Source organism: Chlorocebus sabaeus, chromosome 20 (assembly GCF_047675955.1).
Source record: "Chlorocebus sabaeus isolate Y175 chromosome 20, mChlSab1.0.hap1, whole genome shotgun sequence".
Lineage (NCBI taxonomy): Eukaryota > Metazoa > Chordata > Mammalia > Primates > Cercopithecidae > Chlorocebus > Chlorocebus sabaeus.
The window spans coordinates 89,504,119-89,519,984 of NC_132923.1; the positions used below are offsets into that span (position 1 = coordinate 89,504,119).

The 15,866-nt window shown below is 56.5% G+C and overlaps 1 protein-coding gene and 1 long non-coding RNA gene across 2 annotated transcripts; one reads left to right on the top strand and one right to left on the bottom strand.

The window, feature by feature from the left end:
• Nucleotides 1–6,622: 6,622 nt before the first annotated feature.
• Nucleotides 6,623–9,689, bottom strand: FOXD2 (forkhead box D2). Its single transcript, XM_007978836.3, has one exon. It carries the CDS (start codon nucleotides 9,165–9,167, stop codon nucleotides 7,686–7,688), a length of 1,482 nt encoding a protein of 493 aa, XP_007977027.3. The 5' UTR covers nucleotides 9,168–9,689; the 3' UTR covers nucleotides 6,623–7,685.
• A 340-nt stretch (nucleotides 9,690–10,029) lies between these two features.
• Nucleotides 10,030–15,210, top strand: LOC103224860 (uncharacterized). The gene is made up of 2 exons (XR_012089673.1): nucleotides 10,030–10,472; nucleotides 11,756–15,210. It is a non-coding gene; the product is annotated as an uncharacterized lncRNA (long non-coding RNA).
• Nucleotides 15,211–15,866: the final 656 nt, after the last annotated feature.

The window sequence follows — 15,866 nt, forward strand, 5'->3', positions numbered from 1 at the left end:
GTGGTCTAGAGGACAGGGGGCTAGCAGCACCAGGCCAGAGAACAGGTCCAGGGCCACACAAAGAAGCCTCTTGGCTACTCTGGAACAACCTGGATCCTGACCCCCAGGCAGGCTGCAGGGGCTGGACATAGCGGGAAAGGTAAGAGGTAAGAACCATGGGAGGAGGACTGACTGCTCCACTGCTGCCCTCACTGCACTCCATTAGCACCTTCACTTTGTGCTCCATGTTCCCATCCTTGTCTGCAGTAGGGAAGGAAGCTGGAAGAAGGACAGGGCCTAATCTTTGCTAAGAAACAGAGGAAGAGGCTGGGAACTCAGGCAGGGACCCATTCCTAACCCTTCCACTCCAATCCTCTTCACTCACGTTTCTCCAGCCTCTGCCCAAGACAGTCAGGGAGACTCACTGCACTCACAGACTCACACTGATACATCACAAGTATACCTTAGCACACACATAGTCATTCATCAATATTTACCCCTAAGCACATTCTCCTGCACACACTGATGCATATCCATACCCTCTCACACACAAGCATAAACACAATCACAGATCCCAAACACCCAGAAGGCACACATCGCTAGGCTGTGATACCTGGAACCATTATGACAAAGTGAAGAGCTACAAACTTAACCCTTAAAACACCAAAGTTGTTCTTTTTTTTTTTAACTTCAAATATGGTGATAATTGATCGTTATATCTTTCTTTGGTTTCTCAACTACCAAGTTAGATTGCTTGTAATGATGCCAGGCAGAAATTCACCGCTTGCACCTCCAGGACAATGCCCAGCACACAGTAGGTGCTCAGTAAATATTTAAGGAAGGAAAGAAGGAGCCAGACAGGAAAAAGATCCCAAGTTGGGGGAAAATTAACTCACCTGTGTTTCAGCATTACCAGGTAACCCCTCAAGCAGGAAAACTGTTCTTGGTCACACACTGAGCCCTGACACTGGCCTTACACATTTTAGATGGTCAGCAGATGGACCAAGGTGAGGGGTGCTCAGATCAGGGGCCGGAGAGGCCCTATGGCTCATCGGAACCGGAGCCCACTTCATAGTTTGTCTGCCCTCGCATTGCAAGACCCATGGGCTTGCAGACACAAAGAACGATCCTCAGTCCTTGCTCGATCCTCAATCTGAGATCCTGCTGCCTGCCTTCGGACTCTACAAACCATAGCTGGCTGCGGCGGCCGGGACCTAGTGACCTGGGGCCAAAACCGGCCTTAGGATACATATCCTCATACCGTTCGGGTTCAGGGCCCTGGTTCCCAGCTGCACAAACTATCTGCTGTGTGAGGTTCCACTCCAAAGCGGAAAGTGGAGCCGTGCTGTCCTCAAAACCCCCAAGCTCCTGCCCTCTGGGTCCGAGGCTAATTCACGCAGTAGCCTCACTAGTTGCCCTCTTTGACTATGGTGACTGTTGAGGAGGTAAGACCTATCTCAAAAAGATTTACAGGCAACTCAAAGTTGAGACTGGAACCCAAAAGGCCCAGAAGAGTCGTCAGGGAAGGAAGGCGTGGGCAGGGGTGGGGGTAGGGGCATGGACTTCCCACACTCAACCCGAACCCAGCACATTTGCATCTGAATGGGATGGGGCATCCAAGCCCCAGAGTCCGAACTGCATAGACACCTGCTGGGGGAGGAGGGCGCGAATTGCGGATCCTCTCTAAGCACCGGTGAGTTAATGTGAACAATAAAGTCCACTCCTGTACCCTCGGCGCTTCCCCCACCCTCCGCCACCACACACACCCCGGCAGTGTCTACACAGATAACTCGAAATGCACTTTTCAGGTCTGCAGTGATTTTTAGGAATACAAGGGACGGATTTGAATTTCTTGTTCCCCCAGTGATTCCCCCTTTCCAGAACTAAGATCCATGCAACCGCAATTCCAAAGATCCTTCTGCCTGCGTAGACAGAAATGCCCCAGAGGTGGGAGCAGCCTGAGGCAACTTTCCAACACCTGGAGAACCGAGAACAGATCTCTAAGGCCCGGGCTTCCCGTGGTGAAACGCGCGGAACCTCTGTAGCTGCATCTGAGCGCATCCTTCCCAGCCTAGCGCACTTGCGGGGTCTGATGAAAACCCCCCGGAAGCCGCATATCTCTTAAATAACCGAGCAGGGAGTGGAGTGGCAGTAAAGCCTGGGACTCTGTTACCCTCTTGACGACGAAATTTCGGCGAGGAGGCTGGCGTGCCAGGAGGAAGGCACGGGGCAGAGACCTCTGCTGCGGGAGAAATGCAAAGTCGCGGACAGCGAGCGACTTCCGCTCGGAGTCCGCGTGGAGCGAAAAGACAGCGCTCCGCAGGGACCCAGGACTCGAGGCTGAGAGCGGAGGGAGCGCCAGAAACAACCCACAACGTGACGGTGGGGAGTCCAGCTCCGGGGCGCTGCGGAGGAAACCGCCTTCCTTCCCCCGCAGTTCGAAGCCTCCAGGCCTCGGGAGCGGCCGCAGCCTCCAGCCGCAGCTCTCGCTCCGCTACGGAAGGAGGCGGTGCCCGCTCCGCCCAGCGCCGCGCCGCGCCCACTAGCCCGCGGAAAAATGTTCCCGAAACCAGAGCTGGAAACCTCTGTCCTGTCTGCAGGTTCTCTGTTGGTACGTGTCTGCGCCGACCTTAAAGAGCAGAGTAATTCCGCTCCAAAAAATCCAATCAACATTTGTTTTGCTCACAAACGCTTTAGGAGGATGAGTTATCCTGCCCGACCACTGCCCATCTTTAGTTTTCTTTCAACGTTTCTCCAGAGCGCCAAACCTCAGAGCGCCAGCCACAGAGACAAATGTGGGCTGGATGTCATCATCCCGGTTGGCCCTCCTGAACGCCTCCCCAGGCCCCAGCCTAGACCACCTTTTGAGGCATGTATCGGAATTAAGTCAGGCGCAAACCCAAACTCGCCCCGCTTTTCGTTGGCTTGATGCATAGGATTCGAAATAAACTCCGAATTCAGTCCGTAAAGACTCTAGGCGAGGTGCCTCCTCCCAACTTCCCCTAAGCACGAAACCTTACGAGGCACGCTCCACACTCAAAATCTTTTCTCCCTTTCTCTTGCGGGGTCCCTCGTTTAAACAGCGTCGGCGCCTTTATTCGCCTGACCCTGTGCGCAGGAAAACCCGCCTGCTCGGTCATTGTCTGGTCGGCGACTGCCCCCGCCCCCGCCCCAATCAGTGTCACAAAACGCCCCTTTCAACAGATTCCAAACCCTCTTCACCCGGGCTCACCGAGCCTTCAACTTCATTAAGTGCGCGCTGCGGCGGCGCTAGAGGAGGCGAAGTTTAAATAAACCGGAGCGGAGAGGGAGGAGGGGTAGGTCTGGGGAGGGTTGCTAGTTGAAGAGGGGAGAAAGAAGTGTTTTTGAAAAAGGGAAAAAAGTCATCAGGGAAAAAGCGCTTTGTAACCATGAAGACGCGCCCGCTGTGGCGAGAACAAATTGGATATGTAGGGGAAGTGTCCGCCCCCACCTCAACTCCGGCTCCTGGGTGGTCCGAGGAGCCCCAGGAGAAAGAAAGAAAGATAGGGAGGAATAAGCGGTGAAAAGAATTAACCGCTTTAATTGGGCTGCAAAAGAGAAGTGCGGAGAGGCTTACCGATGTGCTTCGATCACCCAAACCAAATACCCTTCAATAAAATAAAATGTCTGCTCTTAGCGGCGGCTGAAAAACGTATGTCGAAGTTTCAGAATCAAGGCTGTTCCTCACAGCCCTGGAAAGTAAATCTACAAGATGAGGGAAATTCGCCCGGAAAGACCCCCTCCCCTTCCTTGTGGCCTCGGGCCTCCCGGCGCTGGATGAAAAGGAATGAAATTGAACGAAATTGAACGAAATGAAGTGAAATTGACCAGTGAAATTCGCCAATTTTCTTTCCCTTTAAACTGCCCGCTCTCAGCAGCACTCTGAACTCCAGGCCGATTTTCTACCTTCTTTTTTTTCTCACCTTCGAGAAATGAAGGTATGCCCTGAATATTTTCTTATTGTCACTGATTGTTGGGGCCTGCAGGGCAGCAGAACCTCAGTTGCCTCCACCCAAGCACAGAGGCAACCTACAGGAGCCCCTCCAGATGGGATAGCCTGTTTCTCCTCCCAGGATGCCTAAGTGAGCCTCCTTAAACTGAACACCCACCCTATGCACCCATAGGTTGGGAGGGAGTCACCCATTAGGCCCTTCCAGTCAGGAGGAATTAAAAAACATACAGGAGGATTCTACCATACAAATCCTGAACTCCCTCATCCTTTGCCTTGAAGTCCAGATCCCAAATGGGCTCTTCCCAGCTCCTAATAGGTTCCCCAGAAAGACAACCTAAAGGAGCCCCAAACTCTAAATACCCTCCCTTCTTCTCTGCCATAAGCATCTGGAGTCTTGGGAGCTCCCGCAGCAATTCCCTTTCTGGGTATTTTTCAAGGCCAGTTGGGCATCAGTGGCTTCTCTCTGACTCCCAGTCCTCAGACCACAATCTTCTCTGGCTCAGGTCTACCCTTCTTGGCCCACTGAGAAAGTGGTGTTTGAGTCATGGGTCTGGGGCTCCAAGATCCCTAGAAGCCCCTATAAGGGTGCATCTCACTCTTGTTCCCCAGTCCTCTTTTTCCTACCTTTTCCTGATACGGCTCCTCCAATACACAGACACCAAGCAACATGCTCAGATAAATTCACACACACACACACACACACACACACACACACACACACACGGGTCTGCTGCTTCTCCTATAAATAGCAGTTGTGGAATTATCTCATCTAACTATCCACCATCAGACATAACTCTGGCTGACTTAATTTTCTCCTCTAAAGAGGAAAAACCAATTAATATTTTACATAAAGCTCCAATCTAATATCTGGGAGTGACATTCATGGTGAGATCACATAGCTACAAAGTGCTTCACTGAGAGCGCGCGCACACACACACACACTCACTTGTGTGCGTGCATGTTCCTTCAGTCACAGTCACCCTTCCTCAAGTGAAAATAAACGAAATTAAACTCGGAGAAATTTAAGTAAATGAAGCAACCAGCCAGAGACCATCATCCCAGTATCAGCAGCTGTTTCTCCCTTTATACTATCCAATCTAACCTTACTTCACCTGGACCATTTGATAAATGGTGGGAAGGTGGCCCACTCCATTTGACCTCCCTCCACTTCCACAGTCTCTCAACAAGGAGAGGGTTGCCTTGCCTCTGGCAGAGGGACTGCGTCTACTACATGCACCTTGAGCCTCATCTCTTCTCCGCTGGTGAAGGCGATGAGAGACTTGGGAATCCCAAACAACCCTCCCCTAGCTCTGGTGTGTTCTTCCCACCCTAATCCTGATTTTGACACCCTTTCTACAGTGGTCTCAGTCCTCCACCTCCTCCTTCTTTTCTACTATTGCCAGCTGCAGGGATCCTAGCTGAAGAGGCCTGTGTGGCTCACCCCTCTCAAGTTCCCTGCATCTGGGTCTCTGACCCTGTCTTCTTCCTTCTCTGTCTGTCACTTCATCTCCCAACCCTTGCCCTCAACATGTGTCTGTTTTCTGTGAAGGCTACATTGCCTCTTCTTGCACCTCTGTTTCTCCTCTCCTATTAATCTCACTGGAATGTACAGAGAAAAGAGCTAAGCAATCATCTCTGCTTCACCAAAAGATGATCTCTCACTCAACACAAGTCTGGCCACTGGGAGTCCTGGGCACAAGCAGAGAAATGGGAGGCTCAATGGGTTTATGGAAGACTCCAACCAGACCAATGGATTTGCACTCACGCAGTAGCTTCCAGCTATGAGTCTGGCTCAAGGGATGAGAAGTTTTACCTTGAGTGTAACCCCACTGACTCACTCATCTCACAGTAAATGAGCAGCTCATGGTGCCCCTCTAACCCTCTCTGGAGGCTGGAGGAAAGAAAGGTTTCACAGTCCTCAGTCCAAGCCTTTTACTCTGTTACTGTGTTGAGGGGTGGCGGGGGGACAGGGGATTCCAGACAAGGCCCTAAAGCGGCCAGGGAGAAACCTCTCCTCTCAGAGACAGAAAGACAGGACTGAGAATCACAAACATCACAAAGACATGTTCACCGACATACATAGAAATAAAAATGCAGATATTCTGAAATACAGTTCACACACAGACACACACACGCGCGCGCGCACACACACACACACGACAAAAAAGCAAGCAGCTGTGCCAACCCAGACAAACACAAAAACGAATCAAAAGTTCCATAAAAGCCCTTCACTCAGAAATAGAGGCATACGGAGTACACATCACCAGACATAGTCACCTTAAATTGTACTTAGTGGGTAGAGTGTTCATGAACCCTTAGCACCCAGATCTGCCCAAGCTGTGCCAACATCCAAACTAGAAGGACATGAGAATCCTCAGGTGCATTGGAAACACAACCCCAGGCAAAACTCCAGCCAAAAACCTTCTTAAGACTAGAACGAAAATGAAAGTGCGGGAGAGGCCACAGGCTTCCCAGAGATTCGGCCTCATTAGCAGCTGAAGGCCAAGACTAAAGTGCCCCTTGCATCCTCTAAGCTCAAACCCTTCTCTGCCTGCGTGGGCTGCCCAGGGGCCTTTCCTCACTCCCCCTCTGCTGGGGAGCTAAGCTTTTCTGGGAGAGCCCCATTAGGGGCCAGGGAGAGTGCAGGCAAGCAGACAGAGCTGGTGACTGCTGAAGTTCACATACATTTATTCAATTGACACCAATGGGGAATAGGGGGTAGACAGATTTTTCTTTTCTTCCACACAGACCATCAGACGATTTCACAGAGTTTCCCCACAGTGGAGAAGTTTAAATCAATGCACACCCAGTGGACAGAGAACTCCGAGCAGCCCGCTGTACAGATATTTACATAAAATTACAGGACCCCCTGCCACAGGGTGTGCCCTTGCCCACTCCAACCCCACCTCTCCAGTCCCTGGCCCAGACCCTTCTCTTCCACCCAATCTCATTGCCTTTAGACACAATAAATATCACAGGGCCTGGGACAGGGTGGAACACTGACAGGGTTGCTGGCCGGGGATGGCTGGACCCAGCCAGTCAAGGGAAAGGAAAGAAATTTCTTTAAAAGCACCCAAACACAAAAGAGAAAGGATTTTCCTCAGTGGAGTGGGATCCAGGGTTTCTGCTGGGAATATAAAGACCCCCTGCTTCACCTCTCCGTTCCGCTCCGCCTGCGTAGACACTGGTTTAGGCTTCAGAGGAAACGAACTTCCTTGGAGAACAGCAAAAAAAAAAAAAAAAAAAAAGTTGAATTTTTCTTTTAAGCACAAAGCAGATAATAGATGTCTTTAAATTATAATATTGTACAAGCCGGGTCTCAACGTTGGGGAAGAAGTGAGAGGGGAAAGGCAGAAAGGGAGACCCTCTGCTGGTGTTTCTGGTGGGATCCGTGGAGCCTGGTCAGGCATCTCTCCGGGAATGTGTTCGCCGAGAGGCGCAGAGGCAGGGGAAAAACGAAGCCCCCACCCCCCTGCTTTTATTTCTCAAACTGTAAAGGATCTTGGCCTGCGACTTCTTCGCGGAGCCCCGGGCCTGTCGCCCTGAGCGATAGAGCCCGCTTGGTCCCAACTATCTGCGAGATTCTGTGCGTGGAGACTGAAGTGCCGAGTCACGCGTGCCGGCCCAAGGTCTGGAGACTTCATAAATAGACTCCCTGAGTTCCGCTGGGACCGCAGGAGCTCCCGGGAGAGGCTGAGGAGTGCGGACCTAACCGGCCCTGGGCCTGCTGCGGTCAGAAGTGGCAGCCACTAAGGCCGGCGACTTTGCTGGCAAACGGGGACCCTGAGGACAGCAGCGCGTCCCCGGGATGCGAGAGGCGAATGTGGCCCGCTACCGGAGCCAGGGCCGGGGCAGTCAGCATGGCCAAGACCTGGGCTTGGCCCCCAGGACCCGCGGCTGCCGCGAATGGCGGTCCCGGCGAACCCTCGCCGGCGCCCGGGGGTGCTGCCCCGCCGCCACCGTGGCCCATGATGTGGTCTATAGAGAAGGAAGGCCTTTGCCCTGTCCCGGCGCCCCCGCCGCCTGCACCACCGCCCGCGTCCGTCTTGAGACCCTGGCGCAGAAGTGCGGTCGACAGACCCGCCGCGGTGCCGGCTGCGGGAGGGCTCAGGGACGCCGGGTAGAAGGCTTTGGCGCAGCCCAGCTCGGCGCCCAGGAAGGCGGGCAGGCCTGCGGGGCCCGGGCCCGAGCCTGAGGCGGGCGCAGGAGCTGGGGCAGATGCGGCGCCCGCGAACACCGAGGCCGTCGGAGGTCCGGGTGGAGGCGCGGCGGCGCGGCCTGGGGGAACCGACAGCTGGCAAGGAGCGGCGGCGGCTGCCGCGGCGAAGGCGAAAGCGTGCGGATGCGGGTGCGGGTGCGTGGCCGGCCCCGGCGGGGGTGCGCCGTAGGCCGGGAGAGCTAGCCCGTAGCCGTAGCCGTAGGCGCCGTAGGCAGCGAAGCCGGGCAGGAAAGAGCCGGGGTCCCCCGCCGCCGCGGCCCCGCCACGCAGCAGCAGCTCCGGGTGAGGGTGCGGGTGTGGGTGCGGCGGCGGCAGGGGCTGCCGCTTGAAGCGCTTGCGGCGCCGCAGGAAGCTGCCGTTGTCGAACATGTCGGCCGACTCCGGGTCCAGCGTCCAGTAGTTGCCCTTTCCCGGGTTGCCTGGCTCGCGGGGGATCTTGACGAAGCAGTCGTTGAGCGAGAGGTTGTGGCGGATGCTGTTCTGCCAGGCGGGGAACTTCTCCCGGTAGTAGGGGAAGCGGCCGCTGATGAACTCGCAGATCTCGCTCAGCGTCAGCCGCTTCTTGGGGCTCTGCAGGATGGCCATGGTGATGAGCGCGATGTACGAGTAGGGCGGCTTCACCAAAGGGCTCCGCGTCGCCGCGCCCCCCGACGGCGGTCCCGGCCCGGGCCCCGCTGCGCCGCGGGCCGCCGCCGCGCCTGGCCCCGGACTCCCCGCTGCGGCCGCCGCCCCCCGGGGCGCCAGAGCTCGGGGCTCGCCGTCCGAGCAGCCACCCGACTCTTCCTCGTCCTCGGCTACGTCTGCCTCGGCTTCCTCCGGGGGAGGCTCGTGGCCGTGGGGGAGCGCGTCCCGGGGGGCGCGGGGCCCGGAGCGGGCTGGGAGCTCCCCCCCTCCGCTGCCGCCGCCCACCACGTCTATGTCTGCGTCGGCCTCGGACAGCGCGGCCGGGGAGCTCTCGGAGGACATGATCTCGCAGCAGCAGCTGCCCAGGGTCATGGTGCCGCTGCCGCCGCCGCCGCCGCCGCCGCCGCCGCCACACTCCGGCTCCGCTCCGGCAGCGGCTCCGACTCGGCCGCGCTGCCTCTGGGGCGAGTGCGTTTTGCGCGCGGGCGGGGAGGGGGCGGGGGACTGAGGCAGGCAGGGAGGGGTGTCCCCCGGCTCCGCAGCGCCCCCTGGCGGCCCAGCTCGGCCGCGCTCACCTTCCAGGGCGCGCCCAGTCGGCGTCCCCCCCTATTACCCCAGGAGCCCGAGCTGGGACCCGCCGCAGGGGCGGAAGGAGCTGAGGCCTTTCCTTACCTGGGCGGGCCTCAGCCCCTAGTCCCCTCGGGGTTGCAGTGGTTGGGGGTGGGGGACTGTCCCTCCCGCCTAGCGGCTGCCTAAGGCGGAAGAGCCGCGGGCCAGGGCGGAGCTCCCTGGGCGGGGTGGGGCGAGGCGGCAGGGGCGGGCGTAGCGCCTCCGCTGAGGGGCCCGGCGGGAACAAACCGCCGCCGCGGCGGGAGCTGGGCTGGAGTGGCCGGAGGTGGGCCCTTGTCTTCGCCGCTGCTCCTGCACCCTGCGCTCCGTGGAGCCGCCGCCTTCAGAACGCTCAGCCCCTGGATGTTAAGGCTCACTCGGGCGCCAGCCGCAGCCAGGGAAGTGGCGGCAGTCCCCACCCGTCCTCTTCCCGAGGCGGCGCCCGGGCCACTGGGGCCGTAGCGCAGTGGGAGCGCGAGCCTGAGACGCCGGGACCCACGCTGCCCCAGCGCTGCCCGCGGCGCCCACCCGAGCTCGCACGACTTCCGGCCCGAGAGGAGACGCATTCGAGTGATCACCAGGAGCAAACTTGGCGCCCGTAGCCTTGGGCCTGGGAGAGGTGAGATTGCGGCGGCGCCCACTCCTCCCTCCGCGGCCGAGCCCGCCACCCCTCTCCGCGTGGGGAGGCCCGGCAGAGCGGCGGCAGCTGTGGGCGCGTTCCTGGGGCGCGGGCCGGTCTGCCGCTCCGAGTTTGCCTGTCCTCCGACCCTCTCGGTCTCGGCATCCGTTTGTCTCGGTATCTGTGACTGTCTCACTCTCCACGAGTCTCTGTGGAAAGGGCATTTGCCTGGGTGTGTCTGTTCACGGGTCCGGGAATCCGCTTAATTTCTCCCTCTCCTCTCCCTGGCCCCAGTTGCCCTGAGGACTGGACACCCCCTACCTTCCTGGCTCCCAGGGTTCTGGGCCCCACCGACAGGCGGCAGGACCCCCTTCGCCCCCCGCCCGACACCCGGTCAGTGAACCCTGACCTCGACCAAGTGTTGCCTTCATCTCAAAAGTCTTGTGCAAGTAAGGTTGGTCCTGTGCCTTGTTTCTCACCAGCCAGGTTCCTGTCCATGCTATTAGACCTCTTTCTCCCCTGGCCTCCCTCCAGGACCCAGAAACAAGCAGCTTCAACACAGAGTGGGCCCATTTCAACCTCTGGGGCACGGAAGGGGGAGATGGGCGCTGGACGTGAGCAAGAACTGAGCGGATGCTTGGGCTGCTGCCCCGACAGCGCCGCACAGTGGCCAAAGCTCGGGCGTGCGAGGTCGGAATCCCAGCCGCCTCCGCTGGCGCAAGGCTGTGTGACCCTCATTAGATGACTTCCCCGCTTCGGAGCCTGAGTTTCCGGGTCTGCATGGTAGTTAAGAGCAGCGACCTAAGTCAGGCTTCTGGGGTTCCAATCCTGGCTTCACTACTTACCCGCTCTGTCACCTTGGGCAAGTTTCTTTGCGCTTTGTTTCTACCTTTGTAAAAAGGAGGCTAGTAACACCTACCTCAGAACTGATGTAATAAGTGTAGCCATATTCTAGGCCATTTAGGAAAGGGTACTGAGAACACTTCGCAGTTTCATCTAACAGCAGCCTCCAATCTACGGGATGGCCTGGTGTTAATCCAACTCTCCCATTCCACAGATGGAGCTACACAGATCCAGGATAGGGAGAAAGAACTTACTCAGGCTCCTGCAAAGAGATAGAACAGGTTGTATTGCAGTCCTTTTCACAGAATCTTCAAAATAGTTCATCCCCCCACCCCGCCCCCAGCTAAGGGCAGAAAAAAATGGAAGGTAGGTGTGACTACTTACGTCCTTTGAGAGCAAGTCGCCTGGGCCCCCTCTGGGACTTCTGACCAAGGCGATCCACTTAATGTGCTGTTCCAGCATAAACTGTCCTTGGAAAAAAGAGAAATCCCGTCCTCAAACCATGGACAGCAAATTGGACAGGGACTAGTAGCCCTGGAATTGGAATTTCCTGGGTGACATACTATCTGGGGGAAAAAGGTCTTGGAGAGAAGCTTCTTGCATGAGTCCAAGTAAACTCACATACCTAGGGTTGCTAGATTTAGCAGATTTATTTTATCTGGCAACCCTACACATACCTCAAGCTCGCTCTTGACTACATGGATATCTGTCTCACACTCCCAGAACCCCACTCACAGATACCCCACACCATGGACCACACACCAACTCCAAGCCAGCTCAGCTCTGCTAGTATCTAAATAAGTGGAGAGAAAAACAGTGTTGGCGTCATCCTACGCCATTTCACCTTCTGAATGTCTTTTTTCTTTCTTTTTTTTTTTTGCTGAGAAAGAGTTTCGCTCTTGTTGCCCAGGCTGGAGTGCAATGGTGTGATCTCAGCAGCTCACTGCAACCTCTGCCTGCCAGGTTCAGGCGATTCTCCTGCCTCAGCCTCCAGAATAGCTGGGATTACAGGCATGTACCACCACGCCCGGCTAATTTTGTGTTTTTAGTAGAGATGAAGTTTCTCCATGTTGGTCAGGCTAGTCTCAAACTCCCTACCTCAGGTGATCCACCCGCCTTGGCCTCACAAAGTGCTGGGACTACAGGCGTGAGCCACCCCGCCCGACCTGAATGTCCTCATTTCTAAAACGGCAAATGGGAACCAGCAGCTTCCTTCCTTGCCAGCACTGCCCTGGCTACCCAGGCTCCAGTCAGGGTAAGACTAGCCAGGGCATTTGCTGCCCAAATTTCCTGCTTCAGACAAGAAGTTCTACCAAGCAACTGCAGCAGCCAGCCCTTGCTTCTGCCTGGCCTTGCTGCACATTCACTGCTACTGAGACCTGCACTGGGGAAGGGGAGTACAGAATCCCCAGCCTCTGCTCTGCAGGGTTGGGGAGGGAGAATCCAGACCCTTCATATACATACTTTTTACAGGAGCTGAAACTGAGGTCCAGGAGATCATGTTACTTGTCAGGCTTTTGAGGGGCCCTGAGCTGAGGTGGACCTACATGTCCGGGTTCCCAGCCCAGAACCCCTCTGTTTGTCCAAATAGCTATTTCCCTAACCGAGCTCTGCTCTGTATAGAGGGATTTCTAGTAGTCTCTCGTCCCTTCCAAGGTTCTGGGCCAGTTTGTTTTCAACAGTGTCAGGAGTAAGCGCACTGGGGTCTGGGAGAAGGGCGACCGCGGGATTCGGAATTTATTTCGTTTTCTTTGCTTCTCCCGTGACCCCTGCTTCTTCCACCTGCGGGCTCAGCCTGTTCGGCGTCTTGCAGCAGTGCCTGCGAACCCGCGTGAGTCCGTCGCTCCCTCCGCGAAAACCTCGACCCTTTTCCGGAAGCCTTGGGCTCCAGCACCCATGCCTGCTGCAGCCGCCAAAGAGCGGAAAGCCCCAGACTCTGCGGGTCTGGGTTACAGCGTCTCTGGTCGTGCCCGGCCTCCTTCTGCATCTGTTCCACGGCCCGGCCGTCTCCCTCGTGCAGCCCAGAACAATTGGGAGGAAGCGTTGGCGGGCTGCGGGGGATGACTGTTGGGTTTTTCCACTAGTATTGAGTGGTTTTTGCGAAGAATACGTTGCTGTCAGTGGCGTCCGGGTCATCTCTCCCTCTCTTCCTTTTGGTCCCCATAAATGAGCTGTTCTCGGCTCTGGGAAAGAAAAGCCTTCCAGCGATTATACGGATCTAATTAAGACAATCAGGAAACTGCTGGAGAGCTGGAGAGCACTGGCTTAAAGCAGAGTTTGTCCCGAGGCACAGCTGAACGATTGCACGCGGCCCTTTTCAGTGGTTCGAGCTCGGCCAGCGCCGCTGCAAACGGAAGCCTGAGCTGGGCTTGGGGAACTACGCTCGCAGACTTATCTAATTTTATTCACAAAACTGGCCACCCTCGGGGAAAGCGGCAAAGCCCGCGTGAGCCTCCTCCTTCCCACTCCGGACCTAGCTGCAGCTCCAAAGCAAGACAGCTGTCTAGCCTCAGCCGCTATATCTCCCGGCCCCTTTCTCCACCCGGATCTTTGGCTGCTCAGGAGCGATCAGCTCCCTTAGCCCAGGTGGGAGGCGGGAGACTCCAGATCCTGCGACTTGCCGGGGCAGACCTCAGACATGTTACCCATGCACAGAAATGACTGGGACTCCAGTGTGTGCACCTTCAACTCTGAAGCCCACCTGCCCACTTCAGGTGCTGGATCAGAGGCAGGTGCCTCCGCCGTAACCCCCACACATCTGCTGGGCAAAGTTCGAAAGTATGAATTTCCATCTTCTCTTTCCACTACTCCTGGCCACTGTCCCCTCCCAGCCCCACTTCCCCCCCCCCCAACCCTGGACTATGTGGTAGGGGGCTCGCTTAAGCACTCTGCATTTGAGTACTGCGAGTACTGCGCGTGGAGACCAAGGCGAGCTGCAGAGCCTGTCGGCTGTTGTTTGTGGGAAGAGGGTTGCAACCTCAGGAGAGAGCAAAAATAGCGTCACTTAAAACCCGCCGGTCCCGAAGATCCAGAGTTCACGGAGTGGTAGGGAAGCCTCCACGCTCTTGAGACCAGAGGCGGCCAGGGGCAGTGGGGGACGCTTCCAGGTATGTGGAAGGGAGAACCTCATGTCTAAGTGTGCTCTTGTGGGTTCCTCGGCCCCATGGGCCAAGCCTCTCTTTCTCTGTCCTCATGTGTCTGTCCTCTGGACAACAGTGGCTCTGTATGGCGGATTGCGACCCTGAGTGACGGGCGCCTGTCTTGCATCCTGTGTCCTGTGTCCTTCCCTCCAGACCTCACGCTTGGTGTCCATAGAGTGGACCCAGGACTGCCTGGAAGCCTCATCATCCAGGCCCACGACTTCCCCCCAGAGTCTGAAGCCTTGCGACCTGGTCGGGGACGACAAACCTGCTGGGGTCAGCAGCGAGACCTTAATGGGGAATAAGGATGTGCGACCGTGCGCCTGGGCTGAGTGTCTGTGACTGTAGCATGGAAAAGGAGGAGTTCATGCAGGGATCGCACTGAGGGACAGCCAAGAATACTCCAGCGGCAGCCTCCCTCCTACCAATTACACGCTGCCTGCTGGCACAGTGGCACCTCGGGAACCGGATGCCCTTCCGGGCCCTGAATTGGGGCAGCGCAGGAGAGAGGGTGCAGAGCCATAGCTACCTACGTGTACCACAGACGTGCACATGCGCTCGCCTTCGCGTGTAACCCTTCTGAGTCCCAGACAGGGTAACTGGCGAGGCCGTAAGTACCCTCGTGGGGGCGGAAATATTGTCAGGTCTCTGTGTCCTCTGGGCAGATGCAGAGCCGCGTAAGCCTCACAGAAGCAGAGCCAGGGGACAGTGGGAGCTCTGGCCTCGCGGTGCGGACGCTAGTGATGGATTCCTGGGGAACAGCGACCTCTGGAGGAGTCTCTCATCCACGCAGAGAGTCAGGAACTAGAGGACAAGTTTTGAGACAAAGCACCCTTTCCTCACCCTACTCCCATTCCACCCGCTTGGAAAAGTTATCCAGAGACTTACAACCTCCGGACTCCACTCTTTTCTTATGTTTGCTTTTTTTTTTTCCAACCTGACCCACGCTTCAAATCCCTGCTCCAGTCCTGCCTCTTCCAGAAAGAAGCCTTCTGGACAGCCCAGTTCCTCTTCCCCTCTTCCTGCTCTGAGCTCATTCTCAGGCCACACCGCACAGCTGACCTGCTTCCTGCCTGCTCTTCTCCAAAAAGACCGTGAATCCACACCACCCACGCCTTGTGTTGCATGCTGGGCATGCCATTCCCTGCCCCACCCCACCCCACCCCCCAGTGAATAAAGACTGAAGTTATTCATTCCAAAATTGGACTGTAGATTTTTCAAAGTTAATTTCGCCGATGGGGAAATTGAGACCCAGAGAGAGGGATGACTTGCCCAAAATCACACAGCAAACTGGTAGCAGAGGAGGAACTCAAACCCTTTCCCAGGCCAGGGTCCTCTTCATCTCACCTGGATGGGGAGCAGGTAATTTGGGGGAGAACTCACTTTGGTGGGTGAGACCTGAATTGGAGCAAGGAAATGCAGGAGGAAACGTGGAGAGTGGTCATTGCTCCAGGATGAGGCAGGCAGAGCAATGCTGTGCTGGGAGGCCAGACCCTTCTTTCCCCCATCCTCAGCCCAGATCAAGCTACTTGGAAGGGTTTCACATTTCAGGGGTTGGCTGCATTTCTTACCTCAGCAAGTGGGCAGGGCTGAGGTCTGGGAACAGACTCAACTCTGGCAAATACCACCCTCCCCCATCCACCACCACCACCCAAGGGAAGGAGGAGCTGAGAAACCTCTCCTGCTCATACACTCAGTGGGCACTGCTGCCACCCCAGATCAACAGGAGGCCTTCTGGTGCTTGCAATTACAGAGTTAGTGGAAAAGGTGGAAGCGTGATTTGCATGAGGCTCCAGTGATAACCTGCTCAGCAGCCTGAGGCCTGCCCAGGGCTGCATCACTTTCTGTGTATAGGTTCCT

What these genes read in the sequence shown, in the direction of transcription:
- FOXD2 (XM_007978836.3), bottom strand. Translation starts at nt 9,167, where the DNA reads ATGACCCTGGGCAGCTGCTGCTGCGAGATCATGTCCTCCGAGAGCTCC.